Source organism: Schistocerca gregaria, chromosome 5 (genome assembly GCF_023897955.1).
Source record: "Schistocerca gregaria isolate iqSchGreg1 chromosome 5, iqSchGreg1.2, whole genome shotgun sequence".
NCBI classification, from domain to species: domain Eukaryota; kingdom Metazoa; phylum Arthropoda; class Insecta; order Orthoptera; family Acrididae; genus Schistocerca; species Schistocerca gregaria.
Genome location: NC_064924.1, coordinates 295,253,560 through 295,275,442, shown reverse-complemented (window position 1 = coordinate 295,275,442; position 21,883 = coordinate 295,253,560). Strand labels below are relative to the sequence as shown.

The 21,883-nt window shown below is 46.3% G+C and overlaps 1 protein-coding gene across 1 annotated transcript in view; it reads left to right on the top strand.

Annotated features, from left to right (window-relative positions):
• Positions 1-21,883, top strand: part of LOC126273323 (uncharacterized) — a 136,169-nt gene that overhangs the window by 31,488 nt on the left and 82,798 nt on the right. Inside the window, exon 2 of the mRNA XM_049976869.1 lies at positions 17,243-18,554. Coding sequence (XP_049832826.1) covers positions 17,243-18,554 — 1,312 coding nt within the window. The remainder of the gene's footprint in view (positions 1-17,242; positions 18,555-21,883) is intronic.

The following is a 21,883-nucleotide window of genomic DNA, read 5'->3' as shown; positions in this document are numbered from 1 at the left end:
GGAGGGTACAGGGAGAGTGCGAGAGCCTATAGCAGTATGTGGAGAGGGTGAAAGTTGCCTCACAAGCAACCTACACAGTAAAATAATGTTAATGGTGTAAGGACATTGCACTCGATAATTCTGTAAAATGTCATCCGGATGCGTACACAGCAAAATAATGGTCTAAGAGCATTTTAATCGATAGTATCGTTAAAGTCGAAATCAAAATTTAAACAGGAAATATACTGAAATATACAGTCAGATGCTGGCATATTCCTTCAAAAATTCGTTCAGCTGTCGGAAGACGCGCAAGAATGAACAATGGAGGTAATACGGCAATATCGCCTAAGCTTTGCCCGAATGTTTTCTCTTGTGAAAAATATGGAGATTCTGTACTAGATACTTTAGTCATCAGCGACCCCTAAATTTCTTCTTACCGGAAACGACCTCCAAGGAACGTGAAAACTTCGTCGTCGTAAACTTTTGGCTTTTTGTTACCTGCTGCAAAGGATTACGAGGAATCACATGCTTTGGATGATGAGGAGAATAAAGGAAGAAGATGAAGAAAATAAAGAAGGAAAGAAGCACGAGAGAAAAAAGATTAAGTGTTATATAATTTTAAATTTTTGTTTCTAATACATGATCTATAATAAAGATAATAGTAGAGACAATTTTGTAATAAAGTTTAGCATTAAAATCATAAAACTCACGAACATTTATATGAAGATGGATCTGGTGATACTGCAGCTCTCAAAGAATGAAATTACGATGAAACCGGTACCATTAGGTGCTAACAGGCGTTGATAAATACTAATGGGCAGAGTTGAAAATGTGTGCTCAGTCGGATAGAGCGCCTGCCACGTAAGCAGGAGATCCTGGGTTCGAGTCCCGCTAGCGGCACATATTTTCAACTGTCCCATAAGTAGCTAATGGTCTGGATCTCCTAGGGAAACGTATTTTGTTCATTAATTTATTCCAGATTATTTTAGTAATATTGGATACGCTATTTTAAATTATCCAATTTTGACATTAAAATCGTTATCAGTAGAGTGAAAACCCCATTATGCCCATATTGGAGCAGATTTTGAACTTTTGACTGGCCCACTGTGCGTCGCGTAACTTACTCCGCGCGCCGTAGAATGTTAGGAGTGCTGCGACTGCAGCGTGAAGAGTACCATCGCTGAACGAAAAGAGAAAATCGTAAAGGCTTGGGAGAGGTCACTTTCTTCTACAAAACATTAAAACGAACGAAATATCTGATACACAGAAGCTTCCCGACTTCGTAAAGTATTTACGTGACATATTTTTCTGCAAATTAACGTCAAATAGCGACATTCTGGAATTCTAAATGACCAGATTATACTTTTATTGTTCTCTTAGGCTCGTAAATAGATTTATTATTTTTAGGGTCTTGTGATTTGCCTCGTGAAGTGAAGCTCATACATTAGATAAGGGGTGAACAAAAATTCGCACACTCGGATCCCAAAGTGCTGTTTCTTGCTTACCAACAGTACATAAATGTATGTAGCAAAGTTAAATTGATTGTTTATTGTCGATAGTAAACGTACGTCAAATAAAAGAAACTCTGCAACACTGTACTCATATGCGATACGTCACCTTTAACTGAGCAGCGGGTAGGGTTTGCGATACAATCCTCTAGTTAGTGTGTTCAGTTTCTCTTGGTGTAGCATTTTTCATTTTATTTTAGATTGCGTAATGCGGTACCTGGCTTCTTAATCCTTACAGGGCAATTACAACATGTCTTCTACAAAACACATGCAATTATCTAACACCAACACGGAAATGAGAGCGCAATCGTTCCTGTTACTCCAACTTTAAGGAGATATTTTGCCTGTAAACATTTACTCTTTCACGTTCTACACACCTCCACGCTTCCCGGTCCATTAGTAGTACTGATTGCGTTTTCTTTAGCCATATCCCTCCCACCCTCTAAAGGAAAATGAAACAAAAATTGAGGCCACTGCTCTCCTTCTTGATGAATCTCTCCTTTTTATCGTAGATAGCTCTCCTGCAACCATGTAAGTTGCATAGAGAAAACCTCTAAGAACAGTGTGCCACATTACTTCGTCGACTACAATAGAACTTGTATCCAGTGTAGCCTTGTCATTTTTCAACCCAATAGTACCTACAATCATGCTTAAGTTTAGTGTCCATTACATTTCCTTAGGACATTACGTTGGCAGTAGATCCAGTAACGAGATTTGTAGCTAATCAACTAGCTCTGATTATCGTCAAATAATTTCCAAATACCTTCGACATGTGGCTTTTAGTTAATAAATCATTATTCTCTGCCTCTCTATTTTCAGAAAATTATAAGAAACCCTCCAATTCTTTGTTGCTTCAGTTACGATTTAATGGACTAAGTTTTCCATCACCCACGGTAAGATACTTCCTATTGTTTGCGGATAGTATCTCTTTTATGATTTTCCAACTTTGGTTACATGTCTACGTCGGTATGTGATGTTCTGGCATTACGTTAGTACGAAAACAAATGAAGAAAGGGGAGGTTTTCTTACGTTTTAGGTATAAATTGTTACTTCTCGCGTTTTCTATCAAATTGCGGTTGCTACAGCTAGTCTCGTGCCAAATCCTAGTCTCAGGTCAACTACAAGACACTTGAAGCAGTCAGTAATTAAAGTTTCAAGAACATTAACTTACAACCTTCTGTTAACATTTGCTCGCTGGGCTCGCACTGCATGGTTATAAGAAACGGTTTTTGGTGATATGTTTCGCAATAACGACTGCGCGACACGCCGCTAATCTCGTTCGGGATGCTACGGCAGACTGCGTCTCCATCACCCCAAAGACTTCTGTGATGGCATTAAGGCCATCAAAAAAACTATCGTGTGTGCATGCGCGGACGAGAGGCATCTGCGAGTGCCAAAGGATGGGCTCAGTGTGTCCACCTTTTCTGTAGTGCACCGGTTATCACGTATCCTTACACACTGAGATAGGCGAGCAATTTGGTTATCGCGGGTTCGGTGGTTATCGCGGGTTCGGTGGTTATCGCGGGTTCGGTGGTTATCGCGGGTTCGGTGGTTATCGCGGGTTCGGTGGTTATCGCGGGTTCGGTGGTTATCGCGGGTTCGGTGGTTAACGCGGGTTCGGTGGTTATCGCGGGTTCGGTGGTTATCGCGGGTTCGGTGGTTAACGCGGGTTCGGTGGTTAACGCGGGTTCGGTGGTTAACGCGGGTTCGGTGGTTAACGCGGGTTCGGTGGTTAACGCGGGTTCGGTGGTTAACGCGGGTTCGGTGGTTAACGCGGGTTCGGTGGTTAACGCGGGTTCGGTGGTTAACGCGGGTTCGGTGGTTAACGCGGGTTCGGTGGTTAACGCGGGTTCGGTGGTTAACGCGGGTTCGGTGGTTAACGCGGGTTCGGTGGTTAACGCGGGTTCGGTGGTTAACGCGGGTTCGGTGGTTAACGCGGGTTCGGTGGTTAACGCGGGTTCGGTGGTTAACGCGGGTTCGGTGGTTATCGCGGGTTCGGTGGTTATCGCGGGTTCGGCCCCCAGGCTGAAGTTTTTGTTGAGGAGTCGATGTTTTCGACGTGTGTCTTTCGACGTGTGTCTTTCGACGTGTGTCTTTCGACGTGTGTCTTTCGACGTGTGTCTTTCGACGTGTGTCTTTCGACGTGTCGATTCGTTTTGAGATACAGGTATTTTTTCCATGATCTATGGGCTGGACAGCAATCATGTTGGTTCCAAAGATTCCTCCTAGTCTTCAGAGGAATGTCTTGTAGCATGCATGAAAGTCGAATGTTAGGATACTGCGCTACCTTTGCGTGTTCAGTGTTGCTTCTATGTAAAACATGCCTATGAGACGACGGGTCACTATCCCACAACGAACATTTAAACTCCATGGACACTGTCATTAATCCTGACGAAGCTCCATGTGGATTGTCAACAGACCTATAGTACATGTTTCGGCAGTTCATCTGGTCATGATCGGTAAAGGGCCTACAACCACTCGGCCACCGCAGCCGGCTGCACTTGCAAGTCCTACCGCCCACTCATGTCATACCGCTTGGTCTCACACTAACTATAAAGACGCAAAGCGCTCAAGGAACACGAAAGCACACTGTAAGCAAACATATATTACCTAGGAATTACGCAGGTTGAACGGCACAAAGAAGCGTCGAAGTGAAAATTTTCAAAACACAATTTCTTTGAAACGACTCACTAAAATCCTGCTAAAACACTGCTGTCGTTCTAATTGACCTATCTTTAGTTTTATGTCAATATGCATTGCTCCTTCTGAATAGTATAAACTCCAGAATTCAGTTTAAAGTGGAGGAAGTAGATGGCTAATTACATTTCCTCGATGTGCTTGTTTCAAGATACGAAAATGGTAGTTTTGGCCACTCAGTATACCGAAAACCCACGCAACCGGATCGTTATTTGCACCGGAATTCGAGTGGAGTGTTAACAAGATGTTAGCGGACAGAAATAGAAATATTTGTGAACTTTGTAAGTAGGCTGTAGAGGTTTTTTATATTGGTAACGCCACGAAGCGCTCTGTATGAAAATCACTGGCTGTGCTGTGTGCAGTCTGTGGCTGGTTTGCATTGTTGTTGACCGTTGTAGTGTTGGGCAGCTGGATGTCAATAGCCGTAGCGTTCCGCAGTTGGTGAGCCGCCAGCAGTGGTGGATGTGGGGAGAGAAATAGCGGAGTTTTGAAATTTGTAAGACTGGATGTCATGAACTGCTACATGTATTATGACATTTGAACACTATTAACGTAAATACATTGTTTGTTCTCTATCAAAAACTTTCATTTGCTAACTATGCCTATCAGTAGTTAGTGCCTTTCGTAGTTGGAATCTTTTATCTAACTGGCAGTAGTGGCGCTCGCTGTATTGCAGTAGCTTGAGTAACGAAGATTTTTGTGAAGTCATTTGTGAAAGGTATATGTTAATGTTAGTCAGGACCATTCTTTTGTAGGCATTATTGAAAATCAGATTCCGTTGCGCTAATAATATTGGCTGTCAGTTTAGTGTTGATCAGCATAGGTAGAGCGAAATGTCTGAGTAAGTTCAGTTCGCCCCGCTGTTTGAAAATCAATGTAAGAGGTTTATCTGCACAGTAATTAAGTTTTCTAAGGGGACGTTTCATAATTTGATTGTTTCAGGCTAATGCATGTAATTTAGTAACTTGTGCTTCTTAATTCCTTTCTCAGTATGTTATTGAGGTTAAATGTTGCAAACACTTAGTTTGCTATCGGTTCATTTTTATCTTCACAGGGAGGAATCCTATAGTGTATTCGTAGGGGAGCAAGTATATCATTATTTCCTTTGGTAAGGTGTTACATCTGCTAATGGCTGCAGAATTTGGGTCCTGCTACTTCATTTGATAATTACAGGCTCAAATATGAAATGTAGGAACTTGGATGTTCTCGCTTCCATGCTCAGTGGCTTCACAGAGCTCAGTGGTGGCAATCACTTACTCTGCAATCGACTTCAATTTATCTGGAAAGGAAAGAATAATATACCAAAATTGACTTCCACTATTATACGACTGAGGACATAATCCTCTCTTTTGGTATGTAGATACATCTGCTTTACGTTTCTAGATATTACTTTTGTGTTCTATCACTGGATAATTAGTCTCATGCACGAACTATTTCTCATCAGGTTCACAAGAAATTTAGTAATATGTACAGTCGTGGACAAAACGAGCGAGATCCCTCGCTTTTTCGTTTTGCTGATCCGCACAGCTTCAAAGTCTGCTACATAGCGTAACAGGCAAGGCGACGAAGTGCTACCAACATACTATATACAGTTGTGAAATTGAAAAACTATCCAAACTTTGTCAGACTGTTTTCAGTTATGTGTAAGACTATATTAATGCTGATTAGTGTGTTCCATTTCTGCCGATTTAGGGGACGAAATCCTAACACCGAAAATAGCTGCTACAATTACTGAAGATGAGGGCCGCATAAATAATTCCACCTACTCCTTATTCTAAATGTTCTAGTTGTAGTCGATACATCAGCATATTAATCGTAGCTACGCTTTCGATTCAAATCACATTTAAAGGAATGCAAATAAAATCGATTTGCCTACACATGTTAACTCAGATCCTAGTATTAATGCCACCGCGTTTTAGAAGTGCGAGCATTCCCATTGCTAGCTAACTTAAGAAACACTTAAGCTAATGAACGTTTTCTGGCTGTGGCGAGTCTAAAGGAGGATTCGGAACATTGTAGAACACGTTTGGTAGCTATGTCGCCATTTATTTCCTGGGGTGGTGCAGAATTATCCTAATTTACTAGCTAATAACAGTATTTCGTTGTTTCGAAAATCACCCCGAATGAGTGTCACATAAACGCTGACATAAAAGTAGAAAATGGATGTTTTTGAGTCCGGAAAGCTCTATGCAATAGAAAGTGTAAATCATTTTGCCACTTTCATTGCGAAATTGTTCTTATTCATGTCCGGGGTAACTGAGGGCTGTTTCCTGGGTTGTCTGCTAGTGTTGTGAACGGTGTTTGCTACTGCAAGGGAGGTCTGGTTTGTTTTCGGTTCTAATCTGGATGGAGGCAGACAAGTAAAGCAATTCTAAGAAATTCTCGCTCTCCCAATGTGTTTTATTGCTACCTTTATTCTGCACTGGTGCCCTGAGGATGTCAATATGAATCTCTTGCAGAATTTCATACTTGTTACTGACTACTTCCCGCTTCTGTCAGTAACTGAATTGACTTAAGAGTGACACTGAATGATTAACTGAATTTCGTTATGAGTCTTCACGCATTGCTAAATTTGGACACTTTCATGGTAGGTCATCAACGGTAATCCAGTATGACTGGTCTGAATGTTGATACAGACCGTTTCGCTGCCGAATGCGTATAATATTTTGCTAATTCGTAACGATCTGGGTTACTTTGTCTTACTAAAACAGTTATCGCCATAAGCTGAAATTCATTTTTATTAGTACAGTTAATACTAATTAGCTTGTCTTCTTTCATTTATATCTTATATTCACGTGTTTTAACACACTAATCAGCAGTAATATAGTTTTACACACGATTGAAAAACGTCTCATAAAGTTGATAGTTTCTGAATTTCACTCCTGTTGATGGTATGTTGGTAGCACATCGTCGCCTTGCTTGTAGCAGACTTTAAAGCTGTGTGGAGCAGCATAAGAAGGCGAGGGGTCTCGCTCGTTTTGTCCACGACTACATCTTCCTATCTTTCTCAGCAGATTCGCGTGACTCAGTGGTTGTAAACACCTACTCTGCCATTGCCTAAATTCTACCCGCAAAGGGAAGAGTAATATACCGAAGTCGACTTTGGTTCGCGGGAGACGGAGTGGATCATTCTTTTAGTGGGTAGTTGCATATGTTTTATGAATTTTGAAAATTATGTAATTATATTTCACTTGATAAGTACAGGCTCATATATAAAATGTAGTGACACTTGCATCTTCACTTTCTCTGCAGCTTAACGTGGCTCAATTGTTGCAAACGCTCACTCTGCTGTCGACTCCATGTAGCCGCAAAGGAAGGAATAATATACCCAATTTGAGTTCGATTCGTGAGACACTAAGTACAACTCTCCTTCTCGTTTGCAGTCACATCTGCTTTACGATTTAAGAAATTGCGTTGTGCTATTTGACTTTATAATTGCTGGCACAGACCTGTAATGTAGTACAATATCTTCTTTCTAAGCAGGCTCACAAGACTCAGTGTTTGCAGACATCTGTTGTCGACTGCATTGCATCTGCCAAGTAAGGTATACTATAGCGAATGTGACTTCAATTCCTTGCAGTCTGAGTACATCATTCCTTCTTTTGGTATATAGGTACATCCACTTTATGAGTTTAGAAATTATATTGTGCTATTTCACTTGATAATTACAGGCTCATACATGAAATACAGTAGCACGTGCATCTTATTTCCTTTCTCAGCTGGTTCACCTGACTGAGTGATTGCAAACAATTATTCTGGCATCGACTGCAATGTACCTGCGAAGAAAGGAATCCTGTAGAGAATCTGACCATGAAACGTGTCAGTCGGAGTACATTGTTCCTTCTTTTTGTATATAGTTGAATCTCTTTTATGAGTTTAAAAATGTAGTGCTAATTGGCTTGATAATTACAGGCTCATACATTAAATATACTAGTACATTCATCATCTTTGATTCCTCATCTTCACATGCCTCAGTGGTTACAAACACTTAGTCTGCTATCAACTGCATTTTATCTTCAAAAAAATGAATCCAATGACAAATTTGTCTTTGATTCTTGGGGAATGAGTATATTAACCCTTCTTGTGGTATGTAGTTACTTCTGCTATATGATTTTAAAGATTACATTGTTCTTCATTTGATAAAGACAGGCTCACCTATGAAACATAACGACATGTATATCTTAGTTGTGTTCTAAGCAGATTCACATGGCTCAATAGGTAGCAAACCTTTACTTTGCAAACGACTGTATTATACTTACAAAGTAACGAATTTTTCGAATTTGACTTTGATATGTGCGACACTTAAATCAACATGTTTGCATTGGTATATAGTTACATGTGCTTTTTGATATTAGAAATGACATTGCGATATTTCACTTGATAATTACATGCTCATAAATGAAATGTAGTAACACATACTTCCCTCCTCAGCAGGTCCACGTAGCTCAGGGGATGCAAAATCTTACTCTCCTACTGTGTGCATTGTCTTCGAAGGATAGAACCCTATAGCGGATTTGACTTTGATTCGTGAGAGGTTGAGTACTCCGTTCCTTCTTTTGGTATATAATTACATTTCCTTCATTATTTTATAAATTGCATTGTACTATTTCATTGTGTAACTACAGCTTCATAAAGCAAATGTAACACGTGCATCTAATTTCCTTTCTCAGCAGGTTCACGTGGCTCATTGGGTGTAAAACTTATCTGCCATTGTACCTGCAAAAGGAGAGATATTTTCAAAATGGTTCAAATGGCTCTGAGCACTATGGGACTTAACTTCTGAGGTCATCAATCTCCTACAACTTAGAACTACTTAAACCTAACTAACCTAAGCACGTAACACACACCCATTTCCAGGGAAGGATTCGAACCTGCGACCTTAGCCATGTCGCGATTCCAGACTGTAGCGCCTAGAACCACTCGGCCACTCTTGCCGGCAGAGATACTTTAGGGAGTAAGACGTTGATTCATAGCAGACTAACCTCATTACTACTTTTGCTATGTGGATAAATCTGGTTCAATATTTAAGAAATTCCATTGCGCGATTGCATTTCATAATTACAAACTCATTTACGAAAAACTGTAACACGTGCATCTAATTCCCTTTCTCATCAGGTTCACCTAGCTCAGTGGGTGTAACGATTTACTCTGTTATCGATTCTATTGTACCTGCAACTGATGGTAGCCTAAATTTGACTTTGATGTGTGGGATATTGGTTATACCATTTTTGTATCTAAATAAATTTTATTTGTTTATTTAGAAATTACATTCTGCTATTTCACTTACTAATTGCAGGCTCATACGTGAACTGTGGTTCATTTGTATCTTTTTCATGTTCTCATCAATTTCTTGTGGCTCAGTGGTTACAAACACTTCTGCTATCGGCTGCATTGTACCTACAAAGGAAGGGATCCATGCGAATTTGAACCATCTTCGTGAGAGACATTCCTTCTTTTAGTTTGTAGCTACCTCTGATTGAGTTTAGAAATTACATTGTGATAATTCACTTGATAACCACAGGCTCATACATGGAATATAGTGACAAGTGCATCTTCTTTCCTTTTTCAATAAGTTGAGATGGCTCAGTGATTGTAAACACTTACTCTACAATTACGTGAATTTTATCATTAAAAGTAGGAACCCCATAGTGATTCTGACATTCATTCGTGGGAGACTGAGTACATCGTATTGTATTTTATGTAGTTAAATTTTCTTAATGATTTTAGAAATTACACTGTGCTATTTCACTTGATAATTACTGGCTCATACATGAAATGTACTGATATATGGCACATTCCTTCCTCACTAGTTTCATGTGCACAGTGGTTCCATACACTCTCTGCTATCGACTGCATTTTATCTTCAAAGTAGGAAATCCTATAATATATTTGAATTTAATTTGTTGGATGCAGAGTACAGCATTCATTCTTTAGGGTTGTACTTTATCTACCTTGTGTTTCTAGAAACTGCATTTTGCTATTTCACTTGATAGTTACAGGCTCAGACACGAAATGTAGTAACAGATGCATCTTTCCTTTTTCATCAGGTTCACGTGTCTCAGTGATTGTAGACACTTAATCTATTTTATCTATTAAGGAACGAATCCTATAATCTGTGACTTTGATTCGTGGAGGACTGAGTTCATAATTTGTTCTTTTATTAGGTAGTTACATAGGTTTTATGATTTTTCGATACAGTTCGTACTATTTCATTTGACAGCCACATAACTCGCCTATGAACTATAGTAACATGCACGTCTTCTTTCTTTCCTCGGCTTGTTCACGAGGCTCAGTTGTTGCAAATACTTATACTACTTTCGACTGAAACATAATTGCAGTGGAAGGAACTGTGACTTTGATTAGTCAGAGACTGAGGTCATTATTTCTTCTTTCCATATGTAATTACTTCTGATTTAAGAGTTAGGAAGCTACATTGAGCTATTCCACTTGAAAATTATGGGCTCATACTTTAAGTGTAGTAACATTCTTCTTTCCTTTCTCAGCAGCTGCAAGTGGCTCAGTGGCTGCAAGCACTTACTATGCAACCGACAGCATTGTACCTGCAAAGCAAGCAATTTTTGGTTCCGGCCAGACTGGTTTCATATTGCTTTCTTCTGGAATGCAGTCTCACCTGCTTTGATTTTTGAAATTACATTCTACTATTTCAGTTGATATTTTCACGCACATACATTAATAGTACCACATGCATCTTTCTCAGCACATTCACGTGATTTAGTGGTTGCAAACAAGTTCTCTATCAACTGCATTTTACCACCAAAGGAAGGAAACCCATACCGAATTTGACTTTGATTCGTAGGAGTCTGGGTGCACAATTGTTTCTCGTGGTATGAAGTTACGTCTGCTTTGATTTTCGAAATTACTGTGCTATTTCACCTGATAATTTCTTGCTCGTGTATGAAATGTAATAACACATACGTCTTCGGTCCTTTCTCTGCACTATAAAGTGGATCACTGGTTGCATACACTCACTCTATCGACTGCATTGTACCTGCAATGGGAGGAACTCTGCAGCAATTTTGACTTTGATTCCTGGAAAATTAAGTACACCATGCCTTCTGTTGGTATGTGGTTAAATATGCTTTACGATTTTAAAAATTACATTGTGCTATTTCAATTTCCTCCCCCCCTGAATTAGGGACCTTGCCATTAGTGGGGAGGCTTGAGTGCCTCAGCGATACAGATAGCCGTACCGTAGGTGCAACCACAACGGAGGGGTATCTGTTGAGAGGCCAGACAAACGTGTGGTTCCTGAAGAGGGGCAGCAGCCTTTTCAGTAGTTGCAGGGGCAACAGTCTGGATGATTGACTGATCTAGCCTTCTAACATAACCAAAATGGACTCACTGTGCGGGTACTGCGAACGGCTGAAAGCAAGGGGAAACTATGGCCGTAATTTTCTTCCCGAGGGCATGGACCTTTACTGTAGGATTAAATGACGATGGCGTCCTCTTGGGTAAAATAATCCAGAGGTAAAATAGTCCCCCTTTCGGATCTCCGGGCGGGGACTACTCAAGAGGATGTCGTTATCAGGAGAAAGAAAACTGGCGTTCTACGGATCAGAGCGTGGAATGTCAGAACCCTTAATCGTACAGGTAGGTCATAAAATTTAAAAAGGGAAATGGATAGGTTAAAGTTAGATATAGTGGGAATAAGTGAAGTTCGGTGGCAGGAGGAACAAGACTTCTGGTCAGGTGACTACAGGGTTATAAACACAAAATCAAATAGGGGTAATGCAGGAGTAGATTTAATAATGAATAGGAAAATAGGAATGCGGGTAAGCTACCACAAACAGCATAGTGAACGCATTATTGTGGCCAAGAGAGATACGAAGCCCACATCTGCTTCAGAAGTAAAAGTTTATATGCCAACTAGCTCTGCCGATGACGAAGTAATTGAAGAAATGTATGATGAAATAAAAGAAATTATTCAGATGGTGAAGGGAGTTGAAAATTTAATAGTCATGGGTGACTGGAATTCGAGTGTAGGAAAAGGGAGAGAAGGAAACATATTAGGTGAATATGGATTGGGGCTAAGAAATGAGAGGAAGCCGCCTGGTAGAATTTTGCACAGAGCACAATTTAATCATAGCTAATACTTGGTTTAAGAATCATGAAAGAAGGTTGTATACATGGAAGAACCCTGGAGATACTAAAAGGTAAAAGATAGATTATATAATGGTAAAACAGATTTAGGAACCAGGTTTTAAATTGTAAGACATTTCCAGGGGCAGATGTGGACTCCGACCCCAATCTATTGGTTATGACGTATAGATTGAAACTGAAGAAACTGCTAAAAGAAGGGAACTTAAGGAGATATGACCTGGATAAACTGATATAAAGAGGTTGTACAGTGTTTCAGGGAGAGTGTAAAGGAGCAATTGATAGGAATGGGGGAAACAAATACAGTAGATGAAGAATGGTTAGCTCTGAGGCATGAAGTAGTGAAGGCAGCAGAGGATCAAGTAGGTAAAAAGACGAGGGCTAGTAGAAATCCTTGGGTAACAGAAGAAATATTGAATTTAATTGATGAAAGGAGAAAATATAAAAATGCAGTAAATGAAGCAGGCAAAAAGGAATACATACATCTCAAAAATGAGATCGACAGGAAGTGCAAAATGGCTAAGCAGGAATGGCTAGAGGACAAATGTAAGGATGTAGAGGCTCATCTCACTAGGGGTAAGATAGATACTGCCTACAGGAAAATTAAAGATACCTTTGGAGATAAGAGAACCACTTGTATGAACATCAAGAAGTCACGTGGAAACCCAGTTCTAAGCAAAGAAGGGAAAGCAGAAGGGTGGAAGGAGTATATAGAGGGTCTATACAAGGGCGATGTACTTGAGGACAATTATATGGAAATGGAAGAAGATGCGGATGAAGATGAAATGGGAGATACGATACTGCGTGAAGAGTTTGACAGAGCACTGAAAGACCTGAGTCGAAACAAGGCCCCAGGAGTAGACAACATTCCATTGGAACTAATGACGACCTTGGGAGAGCCAGTCCTGACAAAACTCTACCATCTGGTGACCAAGATGTATGAAACAGGGGAAATACCCTCAGACTTCAAGAAGAATATAATAATAACAATCCCAAAGAAAGCAGGTGTTGACACATGTGAAAATTACCGAACAGTCAGTTCAATAAGCCACAGCTGCAAAATACTAACACGAATTCTTTACAGACGAATGGAAAAACTAGTAGAATCCGACCTCGGGAAAGATCAGTTCGGATTCCGTAGAAATGCTGGTATACGTGAGGCAATACTGACCTTACGACTTTTCTTAGAAGAAAGATTAAGGAAAGGCAAACCTACGTTTCTAGCATTCGTAGACATAGAGAAAGCTTTTGACAATGTTGACTAGAATACTCCCTTTCAAATTCTAAAGGTGGCAGGGGTAAAATACAGGAGCGAAAGGCTATTTACGATTTGTACAGAAACCAGATGGCAGTTATTAGAGTCGAGGGACATTAAAGGGAAGCAGTGGTTGGGAAAGGAGTGAGACAGGGTTGTAGCGTCTCCCCGATGTTATTCAATCTGTATATTGAGCAAGCAGTAAAGGAAACAAAAGAAAAATTCAGGGTAGGTATTAAAATCCACAGAGAAGAAATAAAAACTTTGAGGTTCACCGATGACATTGGAATTCTGTCAGACAGCAAAGGACTTGGAAGAGCAGTTGAATGGAATGGACAGTGTCTTAGAAGGAGGATATAAGATGAACATCTACAAAAGCAAAACGAGGATAATGGAATGTAGTCAAATTAAGTCGGGTGCTGCTGAGGGAATTAGATTAGGAAATGACACTTAAAGTAGTAAAGGAGTTTGGCTATTTGGGGAGCAAAATAATTGATGATGGTCGAAATAGAGAGGATATAACATGTAGACTGGCAATGGGAAGGAAGGCGTTTCTGAAGAGAAATTTCTTAACATAGAGTATAGATTTAAGTGTCACGAAGTCATTTCTGAAAGTATTTGTATGGAATGTAGACATAGATGGAAGTGACTCATGGACGATAAATAGTTTGGACAAGAAGAGAATAGAAGCTTTCGAAATGTGGTGCTACAGAAGAATGCTGAAGATTAGATGGGTAGATCACATAACTAATGAGGAAGTATTGAATATGATTGAGAAGTTTGTGGCACAACTTGACAAGAAGAAGGGATCGGTTGGTAGGACATGTTCTGAGGCATCAAGGGATCACCAGTTTAGTATTGAAGGGCAGTGTGGAGGGTAAAAATCGTAGAGGGAGACCAAGAGATGAATACACTAAGCAGATTCAGAAGGATGTAGGTTGCAGTTGGTACTGGGAGATGAAGCAGCTTGCACAGGATAGAGTAGCATGGAGAGCTGCATCAAACCAGTCTCAGGGCTGAATATCACAGCAACAACATTTCAATTTATAATCAGTCGGATACATGAAATATCTTAATACGTCCATCTTCTTTCCTTTCTCAACACGTTCACGTGGCTCAGTGGTTGCAAGCACTTATTCCGCTATCAACTTCACTACAGCGAATTTGACTTTGATTAATGCGAGATTGAATACATCATTCTTTCTTTTATTACGTAGTTGTCAGTTCTACGATTCTGGAAATAACTTTCTGCTGTTTCACTTGGTAATTTCATGTTCACACGTGAAATGATTTAACACGTTCGTCTTTCGATATTTTTTTCTGAATGTTGACCTGGTTCAGTTGTTGTACACACTCTGTCGTCGAGTGAATTTAATTTTCAAAGTAAGAAAAGATAAAGAGTATTTGATTTCCATTCGTTGGGGATTGCGTACATCATTCTTTCGTTTGGTAGAGCGTTACAAATCCAGCATGATTTGGAATCTGTTGTGCCGTTCCACTTGGTAGATACTGGCTCACACGTTAAATGTATTAAAACGTGCCTCTTTTGTTTCACAACAGTTTCACGCGGCTCTGTGGTTGCAAACACTTACTCTTCTGTCAACTGTATTTTATCTACAACGAAAGGATTGCTATAACGACACACTTTTATTTGTGGGGCTCTGAGTATAAATTTTCATATTTTGGTATTTAGTTACACCTGCTTTATGTTTTGGGAAATTACATTCTGCTATTTCACATAATTACAGGCTCATGTACGCATGTGATAACACGTTTCTTCCTTTCCTTTCTCAGCAAGTTCCCATGGCTCAGTGGTTTCAGATACTGTCTGCTATTGACTACATTATATTTGCGAAGAACTAGGCCTACAGCGAATATGGCAGATAGTCGTGGGGGATTGAGTTCATCATTCATTCCTTTGATATGTAGTGACATCTTTGTCATTAAGTTTTGGGAAATTTCATTCTGCTATGGAATTTGATAACTGCAGGCTCTCCCCCTGCGGGTTCGGGGGTACGAATAGGCCCGTGGTATTCCTGCCTGTCGTAAGAGGCGACTAAAAGGAGTCTTCAAAGTTTCGGCCTTATGTGATGGTCCCCACTTGGGTTTGACCTGCCATTTTCAAAATTTCCGTTGTTAGTGCATGCCATTTGGGGAAGGACGCCTTACGTGGTGTTTTTCTATTGGTCCATCGTGCACCTCCATATTGCATGCTATCTATTGTCGTGTGGAGGGATTTACACCCCATGTCTTCTGGGTTGCCTCCTCGTCTTGTGCGCAATCCCCTTCTTAGCGCCCACGGCAACTGTGGACCCTTTCAACACCTAAAATCCAGCACGGTAGCCAGTCCGTTGTGGTGGGGCCGTCATGTACCCTCTTGGTGGTAGCCCCCTGACCACGCAGGGATCGCACTACAGATGCCAGAGCTGTTTCCTCCCCGTGCATGCCAAGGAGTATGTGCCCATCTTGTCTGGGGCACGGGGACTCCGGGCAATGGGATATCGGCCAGGTACCCGTTGCTTTGGCTGGGTGGCGCCCTTGGGGAGAGCCCTCGTTCGGAGTAGGTGGCATCTGGGCGGATGTGGCGCAATGAAGCGCAATAAATCTCACCAAGCTGGTGGTCGCACTGCCACCAGCGTCTCTAAGCGAGGCAAAATTGAATTCGATGCTGCACAATATGATCCTCAGTCGTTCCCCTCGTTGGCTGCGCCATGGGAGGGACGCAGATCTAGTGCCAAGCAGGAGCCTTATGTACCACAATACCTTGTCTGCAGCAGGACTGATGGTGACTCCTTTCTTTCGACAAAGCCTATGTTTTTTGTGGACCACCTGGAGGATAAGTTTGGGGAAGTGGCGGGTTTGTCTAAAATGAGGAATGGGTCCATCCTCCTCAAGACGGCCTCCCCAGCCCAGTCACGGGCGTTGCTCTTGTGTGATAAGCCGGGAGACGTCCCTGTTACCGTCACTCCCCACAGTAGCTTAAATATGGTCCAGGGGATTATTTACCATCGCGACCTCTTGTTACAGTCCGATGACGAGCTGAGAGCTGACTTGGAACGACGTGGTGTGCATTTTGTCCGTCATGTGCACAGAGGACCCAAGACCAACAGGGTGGCCACCGGTGCCTTTATCTTGGCCTTCGAGGGTGCTGTATTGCCTGAGAAGGTCAAGGTAATGGTTTACCGTTGTGACGTCAAGCCATACGTCCCTCCCCCGATGCGGTGCTTCCAGTGCTGGAAATTTGGGCATATGTCCTCCCGTTGCCCATCCAGTGCCACATGTCGAGATTGCGGACGCCCCTCTCATCCCGATTCTCCATGTGCGCCTCCGCCTGTCTGTGTCAACTGTGGGGAACACCACTCTCCATGCTCGCCGGACTGCCCCGTTCTTCATAAGGAGCGGAAGATTATGGAATTTAAGACCCTGGAACGGCTTACTTATCGCGAGGCAAAACTGAAATTTGAAAGGTTGCATCCTGTCCCTCTTCAAACTTCTTATGCTGCAGCTACGTTATCGTCGCCCTCGCGGGCGGCAGTTGTCGCCTCCTCTGTGCCGCCTTCAGTTGGCCCTCGAGGCCGTCCATCTCTGTCTGCCCCCCTTGTGTCTGGGGGCAAGCCTTCCTCTTTTGCCCCCTTAGCAGTTGGGGGCAAACCCCCTTCTGTCACTCCCCCCGCACATGCTTCAGGATTGACATCTGCTCCAAAACCAGGGGGCTCGATCCCTCCCCCTCCCCCTCCCCCTCCCCCTTCTCTGCCGGCGTCGTCTCCGCCGGCGTCGTCTCCGCCGGCGTCGTCTCCGCCGGCGTCGTCTCCGCCGGCGTCGTCTCCGCCGGCGTCGTCTCCGCCGGCGTCGTCTCCGCCGGCGTCGTCTCCGCCGGCGTCGTCTCCGCCGGCGTCGTCTCCGCCGGCGTCGTCTCCGCCGGCGTCGTCTCCGCCGGCGTCGTCTCCGCCGGCGTCGTCTCCGCCGGCGTCGTCTCCGCCGGCGTCGTCTCCGCCGGCGTCGTCTCCGCCGGCGTCGTCTCCGCCGGCGTCGTCTCCGCCGGCGTCGTCTCCGCCGGCGTCGTCTCCGCCGGCGTCGTCTCCGCCGGCGTCGTCTCCGCCGGCGTCGTCTCCGCCGGCGTCGTCTCCGCCGGCGTCGTCTCCGCCGGCGTCGTCTCCGCCGGCGTCGTCTCCGCCGGCGTCGTCTCCGCCGGCGTCGTCTCCGCCGGCGTCGTCTCCGCCGGCGTCGTCTCCGCCGGCGTCGTCTCCGCCGGCGTCGTCTCCGCCGGCGTCGTCTCCGCCGGCGTCGTCTCCGCCGGCGTCGTCTCCGCCGGCGTCGTCTCCGCCGGCGTCGTCTCCGCCGGCGTCGTCTCCGCCGGCGTCGTCTCCGCCGGCGTCGTCTCCGCCGGCGTCGTCTCCGCCGGCGTCGTCTCCGCCGGCGTCGTCTCCGCCGGCGTCGTCTCCGCCGGCGTCGTCTCCGCCGGCGTCGTCTCCGCCGGCGTCGTCTCCGCCGGCGTCGTCTCCGCCGGCGTCGTCTCCGCCGGCGTCGTCTCCGCCGGCGTCGTCTCCGCCGGCGTCGTCTCCGCCGGCGTCGTCTCCGCCGGCGTCGTCTCCGCCGGCGTCGTCTCCGCCGGCGTCGTCTCCGCCGGCGTCGTCTCCGCCGGCGTCGTCTCCGCCGGCGTCGTCTCCGCCGGCGTCGTCTCCGCCGGCGTCGTCTCCGCCGGCGTCGTCTCCGCCGGCGTCGTCTCCGCCGGCGTCGTCTCCGCCGGCGTCGTCTCCGCCGGCGTCGTCTCCGCCGGCGTCGTCTCCGCCGGCGTCGTCTCCGCCGGCGTCGTCTCCGCCGGCGTCGTCTCCGCCGGCGTCGTCTCCGCCGGCGTCGTCTCCGCCGGCGTCGTCTCCGCCGGCGTCGTCTCCGCCGGCGTCGTCTCCGCCGGCGTCGTCTCCGCCGGCGTCGTCTCCGCCGGCGTCGTCTCCGCCGGCGTCGTCTCCGCCGGCGTCGTCTCCGCCGGCGTCGTCTCCGCCGGCTCCTCTCTCGCGGAAGGGGTCCCTCGGGGCCCTCCCTTCTTCCGTTTCTTCTGCTACCCCGCCGGATGTCAGCCAGTGGCTGAAGGTTCATCCACCTGCTGGTCGTAGGGCTTCTGCGTCGTCGTCAGCCTCCGACGCTCCTTCAGAGAAACTCTCCCAGCCCTCTAAGCCAAAGGACAGACGCGAGAAGAAGGACCGGAACGTGTCCAAGAAGAAGGACGCTCCGGCAGTTTCAGTACCGCCTGCTGTCAATAGCTCTGGCTCTGGGGATGGGGTGGAGATCCTCGCCTCTGCCGCGGATCTCACCCTCACGGAACCCTCGGGGACCTCTCCTATGGACACAGCTGACTCTCGCTCGGTGGCGGCCGTTGACTCTGCGGCGCCGTCTGCCTCTTAGTGGACTTAACGCCCTCCCAGTCCCTTCCTGCTTCCATTCTCCAGTGGAATTGCGGCGGTTATTTCCGCCACCTGCCTGAGCTACGGATGCTTTTGAGTGTTTCCCCTGTTCTGTGCATTGCTCTTCAGGAAACTTGGTTTCCAGCAATGCGGACCCCTGCCCTTTGCGGTTATCGGGGATACTATAAGAACCGCGCTGACTGTCAACGAGCTTCAGGTGGAGTTTGCCTCTTTGTTCACCACTCTGTCTGTAGCTCACCAGTACCCCTTCTGACCCCTTTAGAGGCAGTCGCTGTCAGGATTGAGCTCTCGCCGGCTATTACTGTTTGCTCTGTTTACGTTCCTCCGTATGGGCAACTCCCCCGACATGTCTTGGCTGCGCTGCTGGCTCAACTCCCGCCGCCATTGCTGCTTCTGGGCGATTTCAATGCCCACAACCCTCTATGGGGTGGGACTGTCTCCGATGACCGTGGTCGCGCTGTGGAGCATGTGTTGGCTCAGCTCGACCTTAGCCTCTTGAACACCGGTGCTACCACGCATTTCAGTGTGGCCCATGGCTCGTTCTCGGCCATCGATCTCTCTCTTTGCAGCCCCGGACTTGTCCCGTCCCTTCACTGGAGAGTTCATCCTGATCTGTGTGGTAGTGACCATTTTCCCATCTATTTGTCACTGCCCCAGTGTCATTCTTCTGGGCGCCTGCCCCGCTGGGCTCTCAACAGGGCTGACTGGCCGGCTTTTACTTCCGCTGCCACCATTGCTTCTCTCCCACAGGGTGACATTGACGAGGTGGTCCGTGTCTTGACCTCGTCAATTATTTCTGCGGCCGAGACTGCCATCCCTCGCTCTTCTGGACTCCCTCGGAGGAAGTCTGTCCCCTGGTGGTCGCCGGAGATTGCTGAGGCTATTCGCGACCGTAGGTGGGCTCTCCAGCGTCATAAGCGGCACCCGTCTCTGGAGACCCTCATCGCCTTTAAGAAGGTCCGTGCCTTGGCCCGTCGTCTTATTGCACGGCGTAAGCAGGAATGCTGGGAGAGGTACATTTCATCCTTGGGCTCCCGTGTCTCCCCGTCGCTCGTGTGGTCCCGCATCCGGCGGATTTATGGATACCAGACCCCTATGGGTGTCCCTGGAATCTCCCTGGACGGCGCTGTCTGCACGGACGCCGCCACCATTGCTGACCACCTTGCCACGCACTTTGCTACGAGCTCTGCGACTGCAGCTTACTCTCCTGCCTTTCGCTCTCTAAAGGAGCGCGCCGAGCGGACGCCGTTATCGTTCCACACACGTCGTTCTGAAAAATACAACCTTTCAGCGAGAGGGAATTCCTCGCTGCCCTCGCCAATTGCCCTGATACAGCGCCAGGACCGGACTGCATCCACGCGCAGATGCTGAAGCATCTCTCCAGGGACTGCCAGAGACACATCCTCACCATCTTTAACCGCATTTGGAGCGAGGGCGTGTTCCCGTCGCAATGGCGAGAGGGTGTTATCGTTCCCATCTTGAAGCCCGGTGCGGACCCTCTGGCGGTGGACGGCTATCGTCCCATTACACTAACCAACGTTTTGTGCAAATTGCTCGAACGTATGGTGGGGCGGCGTTTGTGTTGGGTCCTTGAGTCGCGCGGTCTCCTCGCTCCATCCCAGGGTGGCTTCCGTCAGGGCCGGTCTGCTGCGGACAATTTGGTGCGGCTGGAATCTGCTATCCGTACGGCCTTTTCCCGCCGTCAGCATCTCGTTGCTGTATTTTTTGATCTGCGGAAGGCATATGACACAACATGGAGGCATCACATCCTTGCTACGTTGCGCGAGTGGGGTCCTCGTGGTCAGCTTCCAGCTTTTCTTCAAAACTTTTTATTGCGCCGCTCTTTCCGGGTGCAAGTCGGTGCCGCCTCTAGTTCATCTTATATACAGGAAAATGGGGTCCCGCAGGGCTCGGTATTGAGCGTTTCCTTATTTCTAGTGGCCATTAACGGTCTGGCTGCAGCTGTGGGGTCGTCGGTGTCTCCTTCTTTGTATGCCGACGACTTCTGCATCTCATTTAGCTCAACGACGACGGGAGTCGCCGAACGCAGGCTGCAAGCAGCCGTTCGCAAGGCGGCATCATGGGCTCTGACTCATGGATTTCAGTTCTCTGCGGCCAAGACTCGAGTTATGCACTTCTGCAGGCGTCAGACGGTCCACCCTCATCCGGAACTTTACCTCGACGGTCACCTACTTGAAGTGGTGGACACTAGCCGCTTCTTAGGACTCGTCTTTGATGCCCGGCTCACATGGGTTCCTCATATTACTCAGCTGAAGCAAAAGTGCTGGCAGCACCTCAACGCCCTCCGCTGCCTGAGCCATGCGTCTTGGGGTGCAGATCGCAGCACGCTGTTGCGATTGTACAGAGCCCTTGTGCAGTCCAGGCTTGATTATGGGAGCCTGGCCTATGGGTCTGCATCGCCCTCAGTGTTGACGTTGTTGGACCCCATACACCACTGTGGGGTTCGGCTTGCAACTGGTGCTTTCCGTACGAGCCCCGTGGATAGTCTGCTGGTGGAGGCCGGGGTTCCCCCGCTGCGGATTCGCCGCCACCGACTGCTCGCCGACTATGCTGTCCACGTGCATTGCTCACCGGGCCATCCCAATCATCGCCTGCTTTTCCCTGCCAGGGTCCTCCCTCTGCCTGACCAGCGACCTAGGTCTGGGCTTTCCTTTGCTGTCTGTGTCCAGTCCCTGCTGTCGGAACTGCGGTCGTTACCTCTTCTGCCGACCTTCCGGGCCTGTGCACCCACGCCTCCCTGGTGTATGACCCGTCCGTCCGTCCGACTGGACTTGGCACGGGAACCCAAGGACTCGGTTCCGCATGTGGCCCTCCGTCACCGTTTTCTTGCGCTCGTCGCCTGTCTACACTGATGGTTCCCTGGTGGATGGTCGTCCTGCCTACGC